Source organism: Erpetoichthys calabaricus, chromosome 5 (assembly GCF_900747795.2).
Source record: "Erpetoichthys calabaricus chromosome 5, fErpCal1.3, whole genome shotgun sequence".
NCBI classification, from domain to species: domain Eukaryota; kingdom Metazoa; phylum Chordata; class Cladistia; order Polypteriformes; family Polypteridae; genus Erpetoichthys; species Erpetoichthys calabaricus.
In genome coordinates this window covers 143,911,601-143,937,445 of record NC_041398.2, presented here as the reverse complement: position 1 = coordinate 143,937,445, position 25,845 = coordinate 143,911,601, and the positions used below count along the sequence as shown (strand labels likewise).

Genomic DNA, 25,845 nt, shown 5'->3' with positions numbered 1-25,845 from the left:
AGAAAATGATCATTTACAATTTATGCTTCCAGCATAACTTTCTCATTCCGTACCCCCTGTGATAAAATCTGCCTAGGTATGCTGCTCATCAGAAAATTGGAGTTTCTTATTATATAAAAAAAAAAAAGAACAATGCTTAGTTTATCAGCATTATTTTTTGGAAAAGACTGTACATTTTAAACATAACTGTATGTAGTGAGATAATATACAATACAAGTTACTGCATAATATTCTAACTCATGACCTGCTTTCAGGGCTGGATGCAGGTTAATGTCATATCCAGGACGAAGTAACTGCAGGTTAAGTGCTTTGCTCAAGGTTCAATTGTGAGTTGGTGGCAGGATTGGCACTCCAGTCACTCTTTTTATTTTTATGTATGTATATTTTATTATATATAATATACACACACACACACACACAGTCATATGAAAAAGTTTGGGAACCCCTCCTAATTCTTTGGATTTTTGTTTATCATTGGCTGAGCTTTCAAAGTAGCAACTTCCTTTTAATATATGACATGCCTTATGTAAACAGTAGTATTTCAGCAGTGACATTAAGTTTATTAGATTAACAGAAAATATGCAATATGCATCATAACAAAATTAGACAGGCGCATAAATTTGGGTACCCCAACAGAGATATTACATCAATACTTAGTTGAGCCCCCTTTTGCAAATATAACAGCCTCTAGACACCTCCTATAGTCCTTGATGAGTGTCTGGATTCTGGATGGAGGTATCTTTGATCATTCTTCCATAGAAAATCTCTACAGTCCAGTTAAATTTGATGGCTGCCGAGCATGGACAGCCTGCTTCAAATCATCCCATAGATTTTCGATGATATTCAAGTTAGGGGACTGTGATGGCCATTCCAGAACATTGTACTTCTTCCTCTGCATGAATGTTTTTGTAGATTTCGAACTGTGTTTTGGGTCATTGTCTTGTTGGAATATCCAACCCCTGCATAGCTTCAACTTTGTGACTGATGCTAGAACATTATCCTGAAGAATTTGTTGATATTGGGTTGAATTCTTCTGACCCTCGACTTTAACAAGGGTCCCTGAACTAGCCACACAGCCCCACAGGATGATGGAACCTCCACCAAATTTGACAGTAGGTAGCAGGTGTTTTTCTTGGAATGCGGTGTTCTTCTTCCACCATGCAAAGCCCTTTTTGTTATGACCAAATAACTCAATTTTTGTCTCATCAGTCCAAACACTTTGTTCCAAAATGAATCTGGCTTGTCTAAATGAGTGTTTGCATACAACAAGCGACTCAGTTTGTGGGGTAAGTACAGAAAGGGCTTCTTTCTCATCACCCTGCCATACAGATGTTCTTTGTGCAAATTGCGCTGAATTGTAGAATGATGTACAGATACAGATGTACATCTGCAGCAAGATGTTCTTGCAGGTCTTTGGAGATGATCTGTGGGTTGTCTGTAACCATTCTCACAATCCTGCGCATATGCCGCTCCTGTATTTTTCTTGGCCTGCCAGACTTGGGTTTAACAGCAACTGTGTCTGTGGCCTTCCATTTCCTGATTACATTTGTTACAGTTGAAACTGACAGCTTTTTGTAGCCTTCCCCTAAACCAGGTTACTGAACAATCTTTGTTTTCAGATCTTTTGAGATTTGCTTTGAGGATCCCATGCTGTCACTCTTCAGAGGAGAGTCAAAGGGAAGCACAACTTGCAATTGACCACCTTAAATACCTTTTCTCATGATTGGACACACCTGTCTATGAAGTTCAAGGCTTAACGAGCTAATCCAACCAGTTTGATGCAAGTAATCAGTATTGAGCAGTTACATGCATTCAAATCAGCAAAATTGCAAGGGTACCCAAATTTTTGCACAGCCAGTTTTTCACATTTGATTAGTTTTTCCCAAACTTTTTCATATGACTGTGTGTGTGTGTATATATTTTATATGTGTGTATAAGAAAAAAAAAAAACCTCATACTGTTCCAGTGTGGTTCCGAGGCATCACCCACTGCACTTGGGTCCCAATACACGTGCTTTGGCATATGGTCGATGTTGCAATGCACCAACAGCACATGCTCCCAACCTCCTCCTCCAATTAACTCAGAGGACAGGTTTATCTGCACTTGATTTCTACTATTGATAGGGTGCTCTATGAGTTGCCTTGTTTTAATTAGACTGAGATGCAAGGAATTATACTTACATTAGATGATTCTAAAGGATATGAAAGACAGCCTTCAAGATGATCCTGGTTTTAGGAACTTCCCAACTATCTGCAAGTTAGCATAAGTGTCTTAATGCTATCCCAAACTGGGGGTTGCAGATATGTTTGTGTGTGCAGGCTACATCTGTTTTTTCTTTCATATACTGTACACAAAGATATGAATTCCTTTTTATATATACATAAAATGCACTGAAATGGATTTATGGGAACAAAACATTGAAACTTTGGGTCCATGGCCAGGAAACTCCCCAGACCATAATCACATTAAGAACTTGTGGTCAATCCTTAAGAGGCGGGTGGACAAACAAAAACCCCAAAATTCTGACAAACTCCAAGGATTGATTATGCAAGAATGGACTGCCATCAGTCAAGGTTAGGCCCAGAAGTTGATTGTCAACATGTGAACTGCAGAGGTATTGAAAAATAAGGGCCAACACTTGGAAATATTGACTGTTTGCATAAACTTAATGTAACTGTCAATAAAAGCCTTTGAAACTTATTATACTTCATTATACCATAGAAACAACTGATAAAAAGATTTAAAAACACTGAAGCAGCAAACTTTGTGAAAACCAATACTTGTGTCATTCTAAAAATGTTTGGCTACAAGTGTACATTTCTATCCCAGTCAGGAGAAACAATTAATGAATGGACAATTCGTCCCCCAGAATGAGAGGGGTCTGTGTTATCTCTGACTGGGTCATGGTTTGGAATACAGAACAGAAACACTTTCTGGGTCCTTGGAGGTCACCAGGGGTCAATATTGGCAGAGGACCTCCCTGTTATGGGCAGCCACTGTGCAACCCGTAAGTGCTTCCACCATGCATTGCCATGGCACAGGAAGAGCTCCCAAATCCAAGGTGACATCTCGCCTCACTCGGGGAGTGGGAGTCAGGAGGTAGAGGACGAGGCTTACCTAGAGGAGAGTGGAGGAAATAATAGTATTGGATTGTGCTTGTAATTACTGGTGCATTGGAGAATAATCTGTGAAAGTAATATAGTGTAATAAAATACATGTCATTTGTACCCTTGTGTTTGTGTACTTGTGTCTGGATCACTCCCTCTCAAAATATTTAATATTATTTTTGGTTTGAAAAGTACTCAACACCAGCTACCTTCTGCACTCACTCCTCCCCTAGTTATTCAGCAGATGCTGACATCTCCTCCCATGTGGTCACTCCTCTCTCTCTGAAACCAGAGTAGAGCTCTTGTTATCCTTCTCAGGTCTCGGCTTTTTCAAGCCCTCGCTCACTTCTCAATTTCATTTTCTCCTTTCTTACTCACTCCTCTCCTATTTGTTTGTGCAGCCAACCCCAGTTGATGCCATGCTCTTGCTACACAGTGTCACAAACGTGCGCATGGGAGGCAGCTAAAGGGCTTGAGTAAGGGCAGTTCCGAGTTATACTGGGATGTGTGTCACAAACGTGCGCATGGGAGGCAGCTAAAGGGCTTGAGTAAGGGCAGTTCCGAGTTATACTGGGATGTGGCAGAGTGCAATGACTCTTTTTCTCCCTTTCCTGCAGACCATTCACGGGAGATTCTACCTGGTCCTCTTGATGTCACTTCTGGGACGGAGCCTATGGAAGGAGTCCTTGCTGGCTCCGGCCCCTGTGATGTCACGTCCAGGCTCGAACCTATGGCTGAAGACCTTCATGAGCCCATCCCCTTTGATCTCACTTTCTGTCTTCCTCTTTAAAAGCCTCCACCTTTTCCCTCAGTTTTGTGCACATCAGTGCTGTATACAATTTTACGACTTTGCAGCCAGGGTAGCAATTACAAGGGTGGCTGCCACAAAACTTTGTGTCTCTGAGTCAAGTTTGTGACAACAACTAAATGGAAATTTGCTCATTATGGCAACTGCATGTGCATTCTAGCACCTGTTGAGCAGCAGGGTAAGAAAAATAAATAAATCAAAAAGCAATTGCATCAGTAAAATATCCCACTGTGACACACACCACCATAGTTGGGAGGCCTAAGTATCATTCACCAGTTTTCACATTTAAGGGGGTGTTCCACCCCTAACCCATGTACAGGTTACCCTTTCACATTCACTACTACAACTACTATATAACAACATTAGCAGATTGATATGATTTTAGGTGGTTGAGATGATTTACTTGCAATGTGCAAAGCTACATATATACATTTATGTATGCATGTGTATATAACTGGAATTTACCTACATTTTGTTAAAAGGGAAATTCACCTTTTCTGACTTATGGTCTCATTTTAACATTTACCCGAGTCTGGGGCCATGCCCCTAAATCCATTTTGTATCCTATGCTTGAATAAAAATATTGAACTTTGTATTCTCAACAGACATTCAATTCTACATTAAAACACTTCTTACATACCTTATAAGCATATTGCACATATCAAACATTAAAACAAACTAATTGAGATTATTTTGAAGTTTCATAATTGTCACAATTTGTGTAATTTGCATTTGGAAATTGTTGTGGTGTGTAATTTTGCATGTAAGTTGAGAAATATTTTGTATGTCTTTATTTGTAATTTAGACAAAACAACTGTAATAGTAACGTTTTACTGGTGAGAAGTTTTCAAGTTTAAAGTCTTTTATTACACATTTGGGGGAAATGCCTAAAACCAATTTGGCAAGATTCAGCTAACCAAATCACTACTTGAGGGTATGTAATAAAAAGGTAGTAAGGGGGTGGAAGTGCCTAAAACCAGTTTGGCAAGAATGACTATATTGGACTAACAGCCTGTGGGCCATCACAAAGCCATAAATACAGCAGTTGATGGATGTGTTGTACCAGAATTCTATTGGTCTAAAGTTGGCTGTTTGGCTTTGAATCAGAAACCATTCTGTAACACAATGCCCTGTTGGCCGTAGGATGTGAACAGAGAATGTATAAATTTGGCTGCTTTACCCCTTCTTCTCTCTCTCACCATTACCATGAAAAGGATAGCACACTGAAGAGCACAGCTCAGCAGCCATATTGACACAGGCGTGTGGCCTGTCTTGAAGAAAGCTAGAAATGATGGCTTAACTAGAGATATTTAAAGTAACTACAAGTCTGTGTGCCTCCTTAAACTACACATCTGCATTTAACAGGCTGTATGGTTGCCAATGTTGACTTGTACTTTGCTTACTGTTATTTTATGAATATTAGCAATAATACATTAACTAAAGTTTCAACTAACTCCTCCTTGTGTGCAATTGCCTGAGGTTATAGATTTAGAATGGTAGGTGGAGAAAATTTATAAAGTACAATACCTTATAAACAGTGGTAAGTCTATGGGATTTGAGGCATTCTGACAAAGGCTACACAATAAAGAATACAAAAGGGGAAAATAAAGTAATATAGAACTCTACCAAGACAAAACAATTGGGGTGGAGTGTTCTGGTGTGCAAAATCTTCAATTTTGTGTCTATATTTGCCAATGTATTTCACTCAAGCCAAACAAGATAAATTTAAATACAAGACACTTGCATGGGCAATTTTAACATCAAGGCATCCTCTTTTACCGAACTGTACTAGTAATCAATGCACAGTAACATCGGTTGCACTTAGGACTAAATTAGTTTGCAGCTTGGGACAGGAAAGTTCTTAAAACATCAAAAACGTTATTGTTTGGGAAACTGACACACTCACACAGATTAAAGAGTTTGAGCAAATTTATTCATCATATTGACAGCCAGCCAATCAGGTGTATGTAACAATCATGTGTTGCGAATTTTAAAATAAACATGATGGACTAAACATGTAGAGGGCGAGAACAGCGCCAGTAGAGGGTGAGAGCAACGTGCGGCAATTTTGATCCAATCGTCAGCTAAAGAATTCTATGAACACTGATTGCTAAATCAACACCGCCCTGGGACATTAATCTTTGACATCTTTATAATCTGTAGAAAAAGTTTATAAAAATATTATATATATATATATATATATATATTTTCAGACTTTGCTATCCACATTTTCTTTTAGGCTTTTCTCTACTATTACTACTATTTTCCTTACTATTATTGTTCTTTAATACATACCACGACCTTGAACTTTGTATACATATCTAGAGTGATTGAAGTAATAAGGTAAATTTAGAGCACCTGGAGCAGTGAGGAAGTGCCATAAGATCCAAACTGCAAGGTTTATCGAGCTGAGGATGAACAGTTCTGTCCAATAATGAACACTGCATTAAAGAATGACATTCATTGGTTGATAAATGGCCTACAGCCAAGGATGTTGAGCCTTTGTATGTTCAAATATATTCTTGGAGACCAAAAGTAACATTTTGGTCCAAGCCATATCTAAGACATTGTATGTTGCTCATGCCAATGATAAGTAAGTCACTTGGAGTACTAGGGAAAGCAGACAGTGCATGTGTTATTAACACGGTACATGTATGGGTTAAAGTGCTAGGGAATAATGTACATATGTATACACCTTTCATACGATATATTTTGTGGTTAGGTTGTGTGTGTATATCTATGTGTGTGTTTGTTAAAATTACGGTACAACAGTAAACCAACCCAGTAATGAACCTGATGAGTACACTTATCCTTGAAGAAAATAGGTAAAGGGTAAGTAGAGGGAAATATCAGGATAATATAGAAATGTAGGCAGAAACAAAACAGTAATGTATGAAACTGGACAGGTTATCTTCCAGTGATACATTTGGCCACCTGCTTCTTATTTCTTTGCTTTGTAGGTCAGTAGTAAAAGATAACTGTTTCAGCCCTCACACATTTATAAAAGATAGGGCTTATTAAATCCTTACATTAAAAATAATTTGACATTAAATAGGCAGTTAATAGAATGATAACTTAATGACTTAAGAGAATTTTTATAATTTTAAGAAGAAAAAAAAAAAAAAAGTTAGCTGACATAATTAAAACAGGTTGTAGTGTTTTGTCCTATATGTTTTCCTTGTGTTTCAGTTTTATTCTCTTTGACCTACAGTTTAATGCACCTGTTTAACAGTTCTCAACAAGGCACAGATGATCATACCATGATTCCAGCTAAACATTTGAAGTCTTCTTCTGATACTCACTGGTATTAATTTATTATTACACATTAAAATTTATAAATCGATTTGGAAGAAATCCTCAGACAGTACATCATTCATCCACCCACCCACTTTCTAAACCCACTTAATTCTGAACAGGGTTGCAGGGGAGCAAGTATAGGGCGCATCACAGAATAAAAATGCACACTAGGGCCAATTCAGCATTTCCAATCCACATTTCTTTGTAATATGGGGGGAAACCCACACATTCTAGGAGAATACACAAACTCCATGCAGGGAGGACCTGGCATGTGATCTATTATTTCCACTCTAAAACTCCAGTACTTAATTCACTCTCAGATAATCAATCAAGGCATGAGCTGGGAGAAGGTTGTGCACGGTCTGCGGCGGTGGCGGATGGAATAGCTGGCTGCTTGCCTTAATCGGCACATTTACAGGACAAAAGACGCTGAGGGAGGGGTGTGAATGAATTTAAGGTGGGCCGTATCTATGAGTTTTTTTGTAGGCTCTGGTAATTCTAGTGTTAATTCTAATATAAATAGTAAGTTATTTTTATTACTTAAGGGGTTAACAGTACCATTCAAGTGAGATCTTTAGAGCACCTCTTTATCTGGTTGTTCTGAAACTATGGAATTCCTTAGCTATAGAATCATCTGTGTCGCATTTGCAAGTTCTCTCTTGGATAAGGTTTCCCCTCAAATTTCAAAGAAATTTTGCTAATTGAGGATTCTAAATTAATCTAGTAGAATGAGTGAGAGTGTCCCATCATGGATGGAAATCCCATCCAGAGTATGCTCATATCTTGAGCCTTATCCTTTTTGGGTACACATCTGCTCTGCAGAATCCTATAATGAAATAAACCAGTTTAGAAAATTAATGGCAGAAGGTATTAAAAAAAAAAAAAAAAAATCAGCAAATTACCAAATATAGTAAAAAAAAAACCAAACAGCTAGACAAATATACATTAAGTTAAATACATTGTTCCAACTGTTCAATATGTCTAAATTAGGTTTCTTACCTTTTTTTAAATTATTTACAATCTCTGCACATTTAAGGTCATTATCAACTTTTACTTTGTACCCCAGCTTTTTAAATGTTTGACGCAGTTGTGCGGCATCTACATCAGTTCCATTTCGAACATTCATTCCTGTACAAAACAAGTTACACAAATATTTAATATCTATAAAAAGACAGACTGGATAAACTTGTATTGGTTTATATTTTGTTGAATTTCAATATAAACAAACAGAGTACATCTTCTTAAATTGCTAGCTGTTTAAAACAGACTTTAGGTACATATATAGGATAAATTCTATTTTAACATTAGATGGTGGTAGCATTTCCAAGGCCACATGTAAAACCCAAAATGTGAAAATTCTATTGCATCGGCAGATATTAAACTCAGATTTGTTCCAGGTTTCTAAGGAGAAAGAATTGCAAGAAAATGCTCATATCAGAAGCTTTTACAAATTTGCTAGGGACTGCAGCTGGTACATTATTTCAAACTTAAGTTATAAAAGCATTTTTTTGATGATAGCGGCCAGTGACGCAACAATGAGGACATTAGTTTATTTAAGATGGTGTCTACAATACTTTGAATACCTTCTGTCACCTTATTAACAGTATTAGTAGAGACTGCATTAAAAAAGGGAAGCAAAGACTTCTGGGGGTGAAAAAAACGAATTCCAAATTAATATACATTCCTTATCATGATATATACGAACCTTAAAATAGACAATCTCAGAAATTATATAAAGAATAATAAGACAAGCATTTAAAAACACACAGAGCACTTCACATCTAAACCTACAAGCACTATTTTCAGAACCTTAATCTTAACTACCTGTTTTAGGGTCAAAGTTCTTGTTGTTTATAATGTAGCACATGCCGATGCTTGGGTAATTCATATTATATCTGTAAGAATCTCCATGAACTGACTTGGCATCCACCTGCATACGCTCATCTCTCCGCTTCTCCGGTGTTCTAAAAGACAGAAATGTACAAGTAAAACAGTTATTTTAAATAATTAGATAATACTGCATATTCCTAACAGAGAACAGAAAAACGTTAATATCTAATTACTTAATTTAACACTAGAATCCCTGAAGCCTACGCAAAAAGTCGTAATGCCGGGTCACCTTAAATTCATTCGTACCTCCTCATCAGCGTCTTTGTTTTGCATATGTGTCAATCAGCACTGGCAGCAAGCAGCCTGCTGTCCCATTCCCCACTGATGCAGCTTAAGTTCTGCCAGATAAAAGGCTCTAAATCTGGTTGTGAGGTGCCTGGAATTGTATAGGGTAAATAATATACCATTATTTGGAATACTTGCATTTCATGTGTGTTCCGTAGTCTACAACGATATGGGTAAATGTTGGGTGACAGGAAATGAGAGGCGAAGAAATGTTGAACGCATAACTAAAACAAAGTTTTTGCATGTTATAGTACTAATGACAAAATGTTGACATGAAGTGTATAATGTGTGAAGACTGAAGTGCAAATATCAAACACACACTTTCACAAAAGGTACAAGTATAGCAAAACAAGTGCACTTTTATTCAAGAAAATAACCAAAGAAAAGGAAATTTGGATAGGGGGATGAGGCTGATACGTCCGCTTGGCTGGTGCAGAGGTAAGAACTGCCGACTCATAATCAAGAGGTTGCCGGTTCGATTCCGGGTGCTTCCTAGATTTTCTGTTTTGAGTAGTGAGCTGTTCTTATTGTTACTATTATAGAATAAAAACATACATTTGATTTGAGTCTGTAACAGCAGGTGTAAATTTATGGAACTCGTAAAGGTTAGCTTTCTTTTTTTTTTTGCATTATTCAGTTTTTTTTCTTTCAGTCACGTTCACACTTCTACCGATCTGACACTGTTAGTTTTCAAATAAAGACGTGGTGGTAGAACAGAGGTGAACTCTGATGAGGATGAGGGTTCTACATCAGAGAAAGAACAGAAGCCCTCCCTGCAAGAAACATCCACTCACACATAAGAACAACACAGCTGCACCAGGCATAAAGGCAAAAGATGGCACCGTTTAGATATAGTAATAGGGTAGGCATCATCCTGCCAGTGAATCTGCCACATACTGTATATGTCCTTCAACAAAAGAGCAGGACCTACAGAGCTCGCCAAGGTATTGTGCAAAGTTCTGTTTGCGATTATGTTTTTGTTGGTCTTTGTATGAAGAATATTTATATGTTACTTATATAAAAGTCACATGAAATGTTGTTTACCTATATTTATTTAGTTATCTTCCTACAGCATAAAGTCACAATAATAATAATAATAATAATAATTCATTACATTTATATAGCGCTTTTCTCAGTACTCACAAGTATACTGGAGAGCTGGCGGTGTTTGATCGACACAGGCATGGAGTGGAATTGCACATATACTTTGTCAGCATGCCTATGTCGATCAAACAGAGGAAGCTCTGCAGTCTACTTGTGACTTTACGCTGTAGGAAAATAACTAAATAAATATAAGTAAACAACATTCGATGTGGCTTTTATATAATTAACATATAAATGTATTTTATATAAAGACCATCAGAAAACATAATCACAAACAGAACTTCGCACAATACCTTGGCAACTTCTGTAGGCCTGCTGTTTCATTGAAGGACATGTATGTGGCCGATTCACTGGCAGAATGACAGCCAACTTGTTGCTGCCTCCAAACAGTGCCACCTTTCGCCTTTATGCTTGGTGCAGCTGCATTGTTCTTATGTGTGAGTGGATGTTTCTTGCGGGGAGGGCTACTATTCTCTTTCTCCGATGTACAGTAGCACCTTCATCCTCATCTCAGTTCAACTCTGCTTTAGCATGTCTTTATTTGAAAACAGCAGTGTCAGATTGGGGGGAGCGTGAACATGACAGAGAATAAAACTGAATTATAAAAAAAAAGAAAAAAAAAAAAGCTAACTTTTAACAAGTACCATAAATTTACACTGGCTGTTACAGGCTCAAAGCAAATTTATGTTTTATTCTATAATAGTAACAATAAGAACAGCTCACTACTCACAATGGGTAATCTGGGAAGCACCCGGAATCAAACCGGCAACCTCTTGATTATGAGTCAGTACTTCTTACTGCTGGCACCACCCAAACGGTCATGTCAGTATTATACCCTAACCTGATATCTTTCTTTGGTTATATTTTTGAATAAAAGCACACTTGTTTTTTATGCTTGTACCTTTTGTGAAAGTGTTTGATATTTGGACTTAAGTCTTCACACATTATACACTTCATGTCAAAATTTTGCCATTAGTACTATAACATGAAAAGTTTAGTTTTAGTGTTCAACATTTCTTGCATCGCATTTCCTGTCATCCTACATTTACCCAGATTGTTATAGATACAAAACACACATGAAATGCATGTGTTCCAAATAACAATATATTATTTACCCTATACAACTCCAGGCATCTCACTCCCAAATAAACAGACTTGAGCTGGGAGAACTTTTTGTCCAAGTTGAGCTGTGGCGGTGGGGGGATGGGACAGCAGGCTGCTTGCGCTGATCAACATATTTGCAAAACAAAAGATGCCAATGGAGAGGTGCAAAGAAATTTAAGGTGGCCCAGGATTACAACTTTTATTCGTAGGAAAAAAGCTCAGTGAATAGGACATGCAGCCAAGGTGATAGGCTGCAGGTTACGTGGTTTAAGTGGTACATTTGTTGGAACAATAGATAAGATACTTTATTAATCCCAAGGGGAAATTCACATACTCCAGCAGCACCTTACTAATACAGTAATCCCTCGCTACTTCGCGGTTCACTTTTCGCGGATTCACGACTTCGCGGGTTTTTAAATACAAGTGATTGTCCGCCTATCGCGGAAGTTATGTTCCAGACCCATCAGCAACAGGAGAAAATCCGCGATATAGAAAGACCATATAAATAAACATTTTTATAGTTTAAGCCTTAAAATACCCATCCCACATGCTTTAAACACATGTAAACTTATAAAACACACTTTGTTAACACATATGATGTGTGGATGTCGGGCTAAGGATATGAGTAACATCTCACTATTATAAAACATTTTAACTTCACGCAAGACAAGACAGTGAGACAGGAAAATTGGTGATGTACAGGCTTTTAAATTATTGACAGGCAGAGCGACAAGCAGCACAAAGCCAGCACAAAGTCCACTTCTCCTTAGCGTTCATTCAGCTCCCCACCCCCTTAACAATGCGAACTGCGCCTCCGGGGAGGGGGGTTTGAGCGAACATGCGTTCAGCCCTCACAAAACCACACCCCCACTCCTCCTCCTCCTTCTGAACGCGCAGAGCGACAAGCAGGCATTTTGGCAGAAGCAGCACAAAGTCCATTTCTGCTCAACGTGAGTTCAGCTGCCCCCCCTTCACAAAGCGAGTGCAGACACATTGACGTCTGATCGCTGCGTGCAGTGTGCAGTGTTGGTCTCCGGTGTTTAAGAATGTAGAAAGTGTTTAAGAGCATAGGAAGTGTTTATAAGAGTGTGGGAAAGGTTAACAAGAGAGTGAGAAAGGTTTATAAGAGTGTGGGAAGGGTTTATAAAGCCTTAAAATATGTATAAATAATAAAATAAATATAGGTCGCTACTTCGCGGATTTTCACCTATCGCGGGGGGCTCTGGAACGTAACCCCCGCGATAGGTGAGGGATTACTGTACAAAAAAACAATATTAAATTAAAGATTGATAATAATGCAGGTAAAAAACAGACAATATCTTTGTATAATGTTAATGTTTACCCCCCGGGTGGAATTGAAGAGTCGCATAGTTTGGGGGAGGAACGATCAGTCTGACATATGACAGTTTTCACCTTCCATTATGTGTAAAGAAATTGCATAAAACGTATGAAAAGTTATTTTTAGAAACAGATTATTTTGTCTTAACCTTCATCTGAGCCATACAATGGACAATAAACTTTAACCATTTATCATTTATTATTACCATGTAATCAAATTTTACGATTAGGATTTTAGGCCAAGTGAGACTCAGCCCTGACAGGAGAGAATACCAGTCCGCTGCAGGTCACACTTGTACACACACCCAAACTCATTCACACTGGAACAAAAATCAGTAGAGATTTCATAAAATGTGGAAAAAGTGATGCGCTGTGAATACTTTCCGGATGCACTGTATGAATGTGCTTTGGTATGTACTTTGAGTATAAAGTGTAAAGTAATGTTGATAATTATAGCCAATGACGATTTTCACTGGCTTGTGCCTGAAATTTAGATAGATAGATAGGATAAATAGAGATACTTTATTAATCCCAAGGAGAAATTCACATAATCCAGCAGCAGCATACTGATACAAAAAAAAAAAAAAAAAAAAAACAATATTAAAGATTGATAATAATGCAGGTAAAAAAACAGACAATATGTTTGTATAATGTTAATGTTTACCCCCCCGGGTGGAATTGAAGAGTCGCATAGTTTGGGGGAGGAACGATCTTCTCAGTCTATCAGTGGAGCAGGGCAGTGACAGCAGTCTGTCGCTGAAGCTGCTCTTCTGTCTGGAGATGACACTGTTTAGTGGATGCAGTTGGATTTTCCATAATTGATAGGAGCCTGCTGAGCGCTCGTCGCTCTGCCACAGATGTCAAACTGTCCAGCTCCATGCCTTCCTCACCAGTTTGTCCATGCGTGAGGCGTCTTTCTTCTTAATGCTGCCTCCCCAGCACACCACCGCGTAGAAGAGGGCGCTCGCCACAATCGTCTGATAGAACATCTGCAGCATCTTATTGCAGATGTTGAAGGATGCCAGCCTTCTAAGGAAGTATAACCGGCTCTGTCCTTTCTTATACAGAGCATCAGTATTGGCAGTCCAGTCTAATTTATCATCCAGCTGCACTCCCAGGTATTTATAGGTCTGCGCCATCTGCACACAGTCACCTCTGGTGATCATGGGGTCCATGAGGGGTCTGGGCCTCCTAAAATCCACCACCAGCTCCTTGGTTTTGCTGGTGTTCAGGTGTAGGTTGTTTGAGTCGCACCATTTAACAAACTCATTGATTAGGTCCCTATACTCCTCCTCCTGCACCCCACGATAGCAGTGTCATCAGCGAACTTTTGCACGTGGCAGGACTCCGAGTTGTATTGGAAGTCCGATGTATATAGGCTGAACAGGACCGGAGAAAGTATAGTCCCTTGTGGCGCTCCTGTGCTGCTGACCACAATGTCAGACATGCAGGTCCCAAGACGCGCATACTGAGGTCTGTCTTTAAGATAGTCCACGATCCATGCCACTAGGTATGAATCTACTCCCATCTCTGTCAGCTTGTCCCTAAGTAGCAGAGCTTGGATTGTGTTGAAGGCGCTAGAAACAGTCTAGAAACAGAATTCTTACAGCACCACTGCCTCTGTCCAAGTGGGAGAGGGATCGATGTAGCATATAGATGATGGCATCCTCCACTCCCAATGACACATCCGTCACAAAATTTGGGGTCAACTGTCTTGCAAATGTAAATGTTATTATGAATCTTGAAATTATAAAGTTTGAAGATGATTTTGTCATGTCTGTTATTTTTGACCATCAGATCTTGCAGAAGGCAATTCCATTCTTTGCAGCATAGTCTGCAGTAAATTGAAATTATTCATAATCTATTGCCGTTGCGCTCCAACAAGCTAATTGGTACCGATGACTTTTGCAAGTATGAAGCACTTAAGAGTATATTAATGGAATGTAAATTAAAAGAAAGTAATTGGAAAAATAATAACTGTGGTGCTATAACGTGAGACTTTGTAAGTAATTTATCTTACGTCTGAGTTAAGCTGCAAGTACTCAATAAGCAAGTCTATGTTTTAAATACTGTTAAGCAATTCACAAGTCACTAAAATTAAGATTCAAGTCTGACAGTAACCAAGATTCCAAACAGCTTACTATTGCTGAATGCAGAAAATACTTTAAGTAGAGACAGAATGGTAGTGTCTCTTTTCTTCAAATATAGGTCTGGAACCAATATTTGTGCTTAGTTCAACCTACTACTCTAGAGCTAAAGTCTCTGTTGATATAAACATAATGTAAACAGGTACTCAACTCTTGACCTCTCATTAGCTAGGAGAACTGATATTGTTATAAGTCAGAGTTTTAGAAGGATATTTCTCTTATTTAGAGTATCATCATGTATATTAACAAATACTTTTTCCAAAACTTACATTCAACTATTAGTCATTCATCCGAATGAAAATGATTAAATATATTAAAAGGTCAATATTATAAAGATCTAAAGCAAAGGGTGGTAAGCCATTACCTAATTTTCAGTTTTACTGCTGGGTTATGAATAAATGTACTTTGAGACAATGAAAGGAATTATAAAGTAGTAGAATAAAAACTGTGGGGTTAGTCATAAAAAAAGGAAGCTGTGATCAAATTCTTCCACTATAAACCTTGCACTCCAGTTGTCAATACCTATTGTCAATTTACCAGCACAAACCAGTGTGTTTCTTTGTGCCGGTCCCAAGCCCCGATAAATGGGGAGGTTATGTCAGGAAGGGCATTCCAGTGTAAAATTTTGCCAGATGAATATGTGGATAACAATACAGATTTCCATATTGGATCGGTCAAGGTCCAGGTTAACAGTGGCCATCACCAATACTGTTAAGCAACGTTGTGCTGGTGGAAATCGGGCTACTGTTGGCCAAAGAACAAGAGGGAGAAGGCGTGTCCAGAGGCAGGAGGAGAAGAGGAAGGTAAAGAGAGTGGAAGTGAGGGCAGGAACTTTGAATGTTGGCAGTATGACTGATAAGGGGGACAGAGTTAGCTGATGTGATGGAGAGAAGGAAGGTTGATGTATTGTGCATGAAAAAGACTAAATGGAAGGGAAGTAAGGCCAGGTGGATCGGAGGTAGGTTCAAATTGTTCTGTTAATGTGTATGGGAGGAGAAACCGGATAATGGTTATCATGAAGGAATAGTATGTCAAGAGTGTTTTGGAGGTGAAAAGAGTGTGAGACAGAGTGATGATTATGAAGCTTGAAGTTGAAAGTATGAAGATGAATATTGTTAGTGCATATGCCCTGCAAGATGGAAGGGCAATAGATAAAGAAAATTTCTGGAGTGAGTTGGATGAAGTGGTGGGGAGTGTACAGAAGGGAGAGACAGAGTGGTTATTAGAGCAGATTTCAATGGACATGTTGGTGAAAGAAACATAGAAGATGAGGTGGTGATGGGTAGGTGTGGTGTCAAGGAGAGGAATGCAGAAAGTCAGATGGTAGTGGAGTTTGCGAAAAGGATGGGCATGGCTGTGGCGAATACTTATTTTAAGAAAAGGGAGGAGCATAAGGTGATGTACAAAAGTGGTGGAAGATGCACACAGGCAGATTATATTCTATGCAAGAGGGTCAGTCTAAAGGAGATTGTAGACTGCAAAGTGGTAGCAGGGGAAAGTGTAGTTAGGCAGCATAGGATGGTCGTCTGTAGGATGACGGAGATAAAGAAGAGGAGGAGAGTGAGGGCAGAGCCAAGGATCAATTAGTTGAAGTTGAAAAAGGAAGACTGCAAGGTTGAGTTCAGGGAGGGTGTAAGACAGGCACTGGATGGCAGTGAAGAGTTACCAGACAGGTGGGAAACTACAGAAGTAGTAAGGTTGACAGCAAGAAAGGTGCTTGGCGTGACATCTGGACAGGGGAAGGAGGACAAAGAAACCTGGTAGTGGAATGGGGAAGTACAGGAGAGTATACAGAGGACAAGGTTGGCGAAGATGATGTGGAATAGTCAGAGAAATGCAGAAAGTAGATATAGCAGGAGTTTAAGGAGATAAAGCTTAAGGTGAAGAGAGCAGTGGCAAAGGCTAAGGCATAAGATGAGCCGTACTAGAAGATGAAAACTAAGGAGGGAAAAATGGACTTGTACCGACTGGCTAGACAAAGGGACCAAGCTGGGAAACATGTGCAGCAGGTTAGGGTAATAAAAGATAAAGATGGAAACATACTCACAAGTGAGGAAAGTGTGTTGAGCAGATGGAAAGAGTACTTGATGAATGGAGAAAGAGAGAGAGAGAGAGAGGGGGAGAGGAAGAGGGAGAGAGAGAGAGAGAGAGAGAGAGAGATGATGTGGAGACAGTGAATCAGGAAGTGCAATGGATTAGCTGGGAGGAAGCAAGGACAGCTATGAAGAGGATAAAGAAAGGAAAGGCTGTTGGTCCAGATGACATACCTATGGAAGCATGGAGGTGTTTAGGAGAGATGGCAGTGGAGTTTTTAACCAGATTGTTTAATGCCATCTTCGAAAGTAAGAGAATGCCTGAGGAGTGGAGAAGAAGTGTACTGGTACCAATTTTTAATAATAAAGGGAATGTGCAGAGCTGTAGTAACTACAGGGGGATAAAACTGATGAGCTACAGCATGAAGTTATGGGAAAGAGTAGTGGAAGTTATGTTAACACAAGAGGTGATGATTAGCGAGCAGCAGTATGGTTTCATGCCAGGAAAGAGCACCACAGATGCGATATTTGCTCTGAGAGTGTTGATGGAGAAGTACAGAGAAGGCCAGAAGGAATTGCATTGTGTCTTTCTGGACCTGAAGAAAGCATATGACAGAGTTGTGATATTGTACGAGGAAGTCAGGAGGAAGTGCTGCGCACTAATCATCACCTCACTTCTTAACCTAGCTTTCACTACTCTTTCCCATAACTTCATGCTGTGGCTCATCAATTTTATCCCCTTGTAGTTAATACGGTCCTGTACATCCCCTTATTCTTAAATATCGGCACCAGTACACTTCTCCTCCACTCCTCAGGCATCCTCTCAATTTCCAAGATTCCGTTAAACAATCTGGTTAAAAACGCCACTGCCATGTCTCCTAAACACCTCCATGCGTCCATAGGCATGTCATCTGGACCAACAGCCTTTCCATTTTTCATCCTCTTCATAGCTGTCCTTACTCCTCCTCTTGCTAATCCATTGCACTTCCTGATTCACTACCTCCACATCATCCAACCTCTTCTCTCTCGTTCTCTTCATTCATCAGCCTCTCAAAGTACTCTTTCCATCTGCTCAACACACTCTCCTCACTTGGGAGTACGTTTCCATCTTTATCCTTTGTCACCCTAACCTGTTGCACATCTTTCCCAGCTCGGTTCCCGTCAAGCCAATCGGTACAGGTCATTTTCTCCCTCCTTAGTGTCCAAACTCTCATACAACTCATCATACACCTTTTCCTTAGCCTTCACCGCCTCTCTCTTCACCTTGCGCCTTATCTCCTTGTACTCGTCTACTTTCTGCATTTCTCGGACTATCCCACTTCTTCCTTGCCATCCTCTTCCTCTGTATACTCTCCTGTACTTACTCATTCCACCACCAGGTTTCCTTTTCCTCCTTCCTCTGTCCAGATGTCACGCTAAGCACCCTTCTTGCTGTCACCCTTACTACATATGTTGTAGTTGCCCAACTGCCTGGTAACTCTTTACTACCACCCAGTGCCCGTTTCACCTTCTCCCTAAACTCAACCTTGCAGTCTTCCTTTTTCAACTTCCACCATTTGATCCTGGGCTCTACCCTCACTCTTTTTCTCTTCTTGATCTACAACGTCATCCTACAGACCACCATCCTATGCTGCCTAACTACACTTTCCCCTGCCACCACTTTGCAGTCTTCAGTCTACTTCAGATTGACTCTTCTGCATAGGATGTAATCTTACCTGTGTGCATCTTCCTCCACTCTTGTATGTAGCCCTACGTTCCTCCCTCTTCTTAAAATACGTATTCACCACAGCCATGTCCATTCTTTTGGCAAAATCCACTATCATCTGACCTTCTTCATTCCTCTCCTTGACACCATACCTACCCATCACCTCCTTGTCTCCTCTGTTCCCTTCACCAACATGTCCATTGAAATCCATTTCAATCACCACTTTCTGTCCCTTGGGTACACTGTTCATCACTTCATCCAACTCACTCCAAAAATCTTCTCTCTCATCCATCGCACACCCAACTTGCAGGGCATATGCACTAACAACATTCATCATCACACCTCTAATTTCCAGCTTCATAATCAATACTCTGTCCGACACTCTTTTCACCTCCAAAACACTCTTGACATACTGTTCCTTCAGAATAACCCCTACCCCATTTCTCCTCCCATCCATACCAAGATAGAACAATTTGAGTCCACCTCCGATCCACCTGGCCTTACTCCGCTTCCATTTAGTCTCTTGTACGCACAATATATCAACCTTCCTTCTCTCCATCATATCTGCTAACTCTCTCTCCTTACCAGTCATACCAACATTCAAAGTTCCTACCCTCAGTTCTACTCTCTTTACCTTTCTCCTCTCCTCCTGCCTCCGGACACGTCTCTCCCCTCATTTTTTTCTTCGGCCAACAGTAGCCCAATTTCCGCTACCACCCTGTTGGCTAACAGTACTGGCGGCGGTCGTTGTTAACCAAGGGCTCGACCTATCCGGTATGGAAATTTGTATTGTCCACATATTGATTTGGCAAAATTTTACACCAGTTGCCCTTCCTGACATATCCCTCCCCATTTATCCGGGCTTGGTTAGCCATGAAGAAACATGTCCATCCCCTGTGGCTGGGTTATAAATCCATATGGTAGTCTGCTCTCCTAAAAGATTTGCAAACTTGCTAGTACAGGTACGCTTTCAGGTAGCCCAGCTTTAGATACAAGGTTGAGGGTTAGCTGCAACATTATGTTTATTTGTAAATAGCACACTTCTACCACAATATAAACACAAACATCTTGAAAGAGAATATTTTAACAAATATATGATTTTTAAAGGATTATATCAAAGTTGATGTGTAGTTGTTTCTCCAATGTACACAAGAATATTTAATCAAAAATGAAATACTGCATTAATATTATATTCTCAAATTTTGTTTTTAGGCCTAAATTAGAACCCACCAATTAGTTTATCTGTCAAAAACCATCATCTGTTTGATGTTTAGGGTAATTTTGAGGTGCAAAATGTCATATACATTGACATAAACCTTTAGCTGACCAAGGCCAGTGATCTGTGTGTACAGTGGTGTTAAAAATGGTCTTGCTTGGACCATTAAGCAGGTCTTCATGATAGTAAAGATAAGATTTAGGCATGAAAAAAAAAAAACAGGTTCACACTCTGCAGTGTTTGGACTACCAGTAAGGAGCATTTTCAGAACCCCAGTATACTGTACCTTTCAAGTACATAATAGTTAATGGTGAGCTCTTTTTTTAATAGGTTTGATTTTTAAAAAGAAACAGCAATAATCTGCCAAGCTATCACATAGCTGTCCAGATGTGCAAATGGTTCATAAGATGAATTTTGAAAAAACATTACACACTGTTCAGGAAAGGATGAGGGGTTTTTATTAGTTATATAATGTAGCAGTGGTGGTCCACCGCTATATTTTCTATGTGGGGGTAAAACTGTCAAGAAAAGGGGGCAAGAAAGGCCATTACTGAAAGAAGAAAATTGTAAGATTTTGTAAGTGATTTATTTGGGTCTTTTTCTTACCACTCATGGGTATCCAGCTAATACAAAGCAGAGAAAAAAAGCTGCATAAATCAATGATTTTATTGATTACCAGGACATCTTACATATTAATTCAACAGCTATTTTCTGTATATATATATATATATATATATATATATATATATATATATATATATTGTGGCACGCGGCTGGGGGTGGTGCCCAGCCGGGACGCCCAGGAGGACAGGAGGAGGGCTCATTCCTCCTCCGGACCACGAGGGGGCGGCCGCCCTGGTTCCTTTGAGGGCCACGGGTGAGCCCAACCCTGTAGGGGCCCGTGGTATCCGCCAGGGGGCGCCCCCATGCCTGAAGGACCCGGAACCCCAACACTTCCGCCACACCAGGAAGTTTGGGAACACCCGGAGGGCTTCCGGGAACACAGCCGGCACTTCCGCCACACAAGGGAGTGTCTAGGGAGTGTCGGGGATCACCTGGAGCCCATCCGGGCACTTATAAAAGGGGCCGCCTCCCTGCAAAGAAGGACTGGAGTCGGGTGAGGAGTGGACAAGGTTTTGGAGGCAGGAGAGGAGGCGGCCTGACGAGCAGGCAGAGACTGAGTGAGAGCCTGGACTTTGGGGAGATTGGTGCTTTGGCACTGGGTTTGTGCACTTTATTGAGCTGTATATAATGTACAATAAACGTGTGGTGGACTATAATATGGCGTCCGTCTGTCTGTGTCCGGGCTGCGTATCACAATATATATATATATATATATATATATATATATAAATAAAATAACTATTTGGTGATTTATAAAAAAAAAAAAAAAAAATAATCACCTAGAGTATTGGTTTGATCTGTGGTTATCAACCAACACCTGAAAACTAATCTGTATTAAATTACAACATTACAATTTGCTGAATCTTTTAACATTAACAGAAAATGTTACTTATTTGCACATTTGAAGTAAAATTGAGTTGTTTGCAGCCTGTTCTTTTTGAAGTCTAATTGCATCTGTGTGGTTTTTCCTACTGCATCCTCTAATTTTAGTTTTATTAAATGACAAATCTTAACTGGTCCCAGTGCAAGAGTGAGCGAGTAGGACCTGTGATGAACCACTGTCCCCCACATGACTGTTTCCTGCCTTGATCGCTGCCAAGATAAGCTGTGGCTCTCTCCAGTCCCTAAAATGTATGAAATGGGTTCAAGAATATTGCTATACTACTCTTCAACTGTTAGTTGGGAATGTGACGATTTCATTATCAACTAGCTTCACAAACAGATATATACAAACCAAAGTATGTTTATGAGCTGGTACAAAAATAAATCTTGACAGGATTCTATTTAAAAAGAATAATAGGAATTAAAAAACGTATTTATTAATCAAAAATATATAAGTTAGCAAATATTTTCATACTGCCATGCATTTTTCATTGTTGTTCTTCTCTCTATGCTCCGAGGACAGTCTGACACCCAGCAAGTGTAACAGAGTAATGGGATAGAATTGTTTGCATATACTTTGTGTTTTTATTTACTTCTACTTCTTTGTGACAGTGAGTCTTTTTAGTAATTAATAATTTCTTTCTGCCAGTGTTTTCTTCAGTAAAAATTCCAAATGCATCTTTTATTGCATGTTTCCATCAATAATTTTTAAGAATTTCCTTCAAGTCTGTATCTTTATATTGTTTTTTTATTTAAACCATAATTTATTCAATCTTATGCATTGCTCCAAATTGTACCCTAATTAAAATTAAAAAAGGCAAAACACATATAATTTAAACCAATTCAGGGTAAAGGCGAGCCGGAGGTTATTCCAACAGAGTTATACACAATGCTGGAATCACCCTGGAACAGATACAGTAATTATGAGGCCCATTCAAGTACACTCACAAATTGTAATTCCAGAGTTATCAGTTAACCTAACCTACATGTCTTGAGGATGTAAGCAACATGTCTTGAGGATGTAAGCACCGGTTAGGGGGTGAGATAACCAAACATAGACATAGAGAGCATACTGAAAGCGCCACACAAACAATGACCATGCACAGAATTAAAACCCACAAAGCTGAATCTGCAACTCAAACTATAATTCAACACAGTATTTATATGTATTTTACTGTTTGAAAATGTATTAAACATTCAGTTCTCTAGTAGTAAAATCTACAAGCATGAATACTTTCCAATTGCAGATTTACTATGATAACAAAATTCTTTTGCAAATACTTTGCCTGTAATACTCAAGTTAATACACTTTGACTGCATTAAAAACAAAGACAATATTAATCAATATTTATCTTGAGGAAATTACATTCATAATTCATTCCTTTACCTATATAAATCCCTATTCGATATACCCTAGGTCTCTGCCAATTACTTTTATGCCATTTTATTCAACGTGAGAAAAGGTTAGTTGCAAGACAGCATTGCTATCCAACTAAACAGTTGGAAATAACTTAGAATAACAGAACAATGTCAAACAGCAATTTTAAACAAAGCACAACTGCCAAAAAAAATCCAAGAATGTCAAGAATTTTACTAAAAGGCTTTCAGAAGATCATGTTCTAAACAGTATTCTCCTTAAACAATTAAATATTTGGTGCATCTGAGAAAAAAATTATACACATTTTGCAAATCTAGAACTCTCAACACTGCTTGTGCTTGGGTGTTCTTCTTTGTCATATAGAAAAAACAATTTAAACACAATATATTTATAATATTGTAAAATATACGCTTTAAAGCCCACATATTTATCTTTTAAAATAAATATTATAAAATTCCCATATGCCTTACCTTTTAATATCTGGATTAGCATCCACAGTATCACCTTCCATTTCCAAAATACGTGGTGCGTCTTCCTTTGTTCCTGTAACAAAAAGCAGCTTCATTAAGCAGCGGATTTTTCAGACCTTGGGAGTTAGTGTGGCTAAAAAAGCTGCAGCTGTTACTGCAGAATGATGAGCTCACAAACAATATATGTCTTGCAGTCTATTAAATAACGGACATAACACATAACAGTATAATTCTCCAAGACAGCTGAACAAAGGAGCCAGCATGAGCAAGGCCCACAGCTTTACAGTTTACCCATCACATGTAAGATGTTCTGCTATAACCAACACCCACAGAACTGACAAATGCAGTTCTTAGAAAACAAAAAGCAAAATGACAGCTGAGAGAGGTGGTTATCGACATAAAAATGTGTTTTAATCTGGCAGATCTACACAAATTCTTGTTTACAGTATATGCCATTATTTGCTCAGATTCAGAAAATGTTACAGGTCATAAATTTAAAATCTATTTAAATGCTAGGCCATCATAAATGGGAGTATAATGCACATTTTATGAGAACAGAGGTTATGCACATACCTCAGGATCAGGAGGATGCAACACAACTATTTACCCATTTTCCTCTTAGGCCTTAGCCAGGAAGATCCTAGACAGTGACTTAGTCTCTGACCCTGCTTCTCCCAGCCAAACAACTTAAAGAAAATCAGAAAATGTTGTAATTTGCCTTCTCTAAAAACTTTCAAAAACACCCAGACCTGTAGTTCACAAAGACCTGAATCAAACAAGAGTAGGCCTCACCACTTCTGGGCAGCCTACCCTCAAACTCAAGACATGAACCATACACTGCCATGTGCGTTCTGGCTAGTGCTGCCTCTGGCAAGTTTGTGTGCTAGGGTAGCAAGTAGCCTGCTAGCTAAGCGAACATGAAGGCCAGTGGTGATTCTCTGGTAGCCAATTCCCAAGAATGGTAGTAATGTGAAGTCTATCATGTGGAATTGGTTTGAATATGAGATGTCTGATATTAAACAGACCCACGTGACACGCAAAGTTTGCAGAAAGATAGAGGCCACTAAAAGTAGTAGTACGACCCAATTACTTCAACACTTGCAGCACAAACATCCAGTGAAGTAGCAGGCATGCAAAAAAAAAAAAAAAAAAAGTAGCATTAGCAAAACTATTCTTGAAACTCAACCCAAATCTCTGGTTAGAGGGCAGCTAACATTAGTGCTATCATTTTCCAGTGTAATCCCATACGATAAATCCCTGCTCAAATGGGACTAAATCACAGGCGTGGTGGCATATTACATTGAAAAGGTAGGATCCCCATTTACAGTTTGGGGAAGGAAGTGTTGAAAGAGTGTTGCATTAACAGGAATGTTTCTTGAACGAGCATCATTTAACCACATAAAAACGACTTTTGATGTCTTCAAATGCAGCAGTTTGCATACATTTGCAACCCGAGATTTTTCTTCTTTTTTTTTTTTGCTCGGCCTTTCAAGAAAGTTGACAGTGTCGATGGCAAAATTCCGAATTCACTGGCAATGTCTTTTTCTTTTTTCTCCAATTGAGAGCTGCAAAAAAAGTTTTTTCTAATATGAACGGTTATCGTTTTTTCATGTCTGCCGTTTCTATAGGAGGGTGACAATGAGTTAAATTCCAATGGATGTTTTTTAAAATGTTGTCGAGCAATAAGCAAAAGGTATCACTGAAAACCACTGAAAACAAAATCAGCAAAAAAAAAAAAAAAAAACAACAGTATAATCAAAGTTCGAAGAAAGACAGTTTCAGAATCATCTGAATCAATTATCAAAAACTACCAAGTTTGATTAACACTAGAATTACCAGAGCCTACGAAAAAAATCGTAATTCTGCCCCGCCTTAAATCCCATCGCACCTCTCCGTCAGCGTCTTTTGTCCTGTAAATGTTCAGATAAAGACAAGCAGCCAGCTATTCCATCCCCCACCGCCGCAGACCGTGCACAAACTTCCCCCAGCTCATGCCTTGATTGATTATCTGGGAGTGAATTAAGTGCTGGAGATTTAGAGTGGAAATAATAGATTGTTATTTGGAACACATGCATTTCATGTCTGTTCCGTTTCTACAATAATCTGTGTAAACACATTGTTAAAACAGAAACGTTTTCATATTTTAGTAGTAAATGACAAAATGTTGGCATAAACTATATAATGTGTGAAGCCTAAAGTCCAAAGATCAAATACACACTTTCACAAAAGGTTCAAGGACGATACAACAGCTTCTGTGGTGTAACGGTAAGATTTGCTGACTTGTAATCAAGAATCCCCAGATCAGTCCTGACTGACTCCTATATTTGCCATTTTCAGTAGTGAGCTGCTCTTATTGTTAAACACGCATACATTTGGTATATGTCTGTAACAGACGGTGTACATTTATAGTACTTGTAAAACTTACCATTTTTTTTCACTTTTATTCTCTCAGTCACG

General features: G+C 39.0%; 1 protein-coding gene across 1 annotated transcript in view; it reads right to left on the bottom strand.

The window, feature by feature from the left end:
* Positions 1–25,845, bottom strand: part of LOC114651981 (caspase-3-like) — a 38,330-nt gene that overhangs the window by 6,827 nt on the left and 5,658 nt on the right. Inside the window, exons 2-4 of the mRNA XM_028802117.2 lie at positions 23,389–23,461; positions 9,037–9,176; positions 8,212–8,340 (exon numbers count right to left, since the gene is read on the bottom strand). Of these exons, the coding sequence (XP_028657950.1) occupies positions 8,212–8,340; positions 9,037–9,176; positions 23,389–23,429 (310 nt within the window). The 5' untranslated portion in view covers positions 23,430–23,461. The remainder of the gene's footprint in view (positions 1–8,211; positions 8,341–9,036; positions 9,177–23,388; positions 23,462–25,845) is intronic.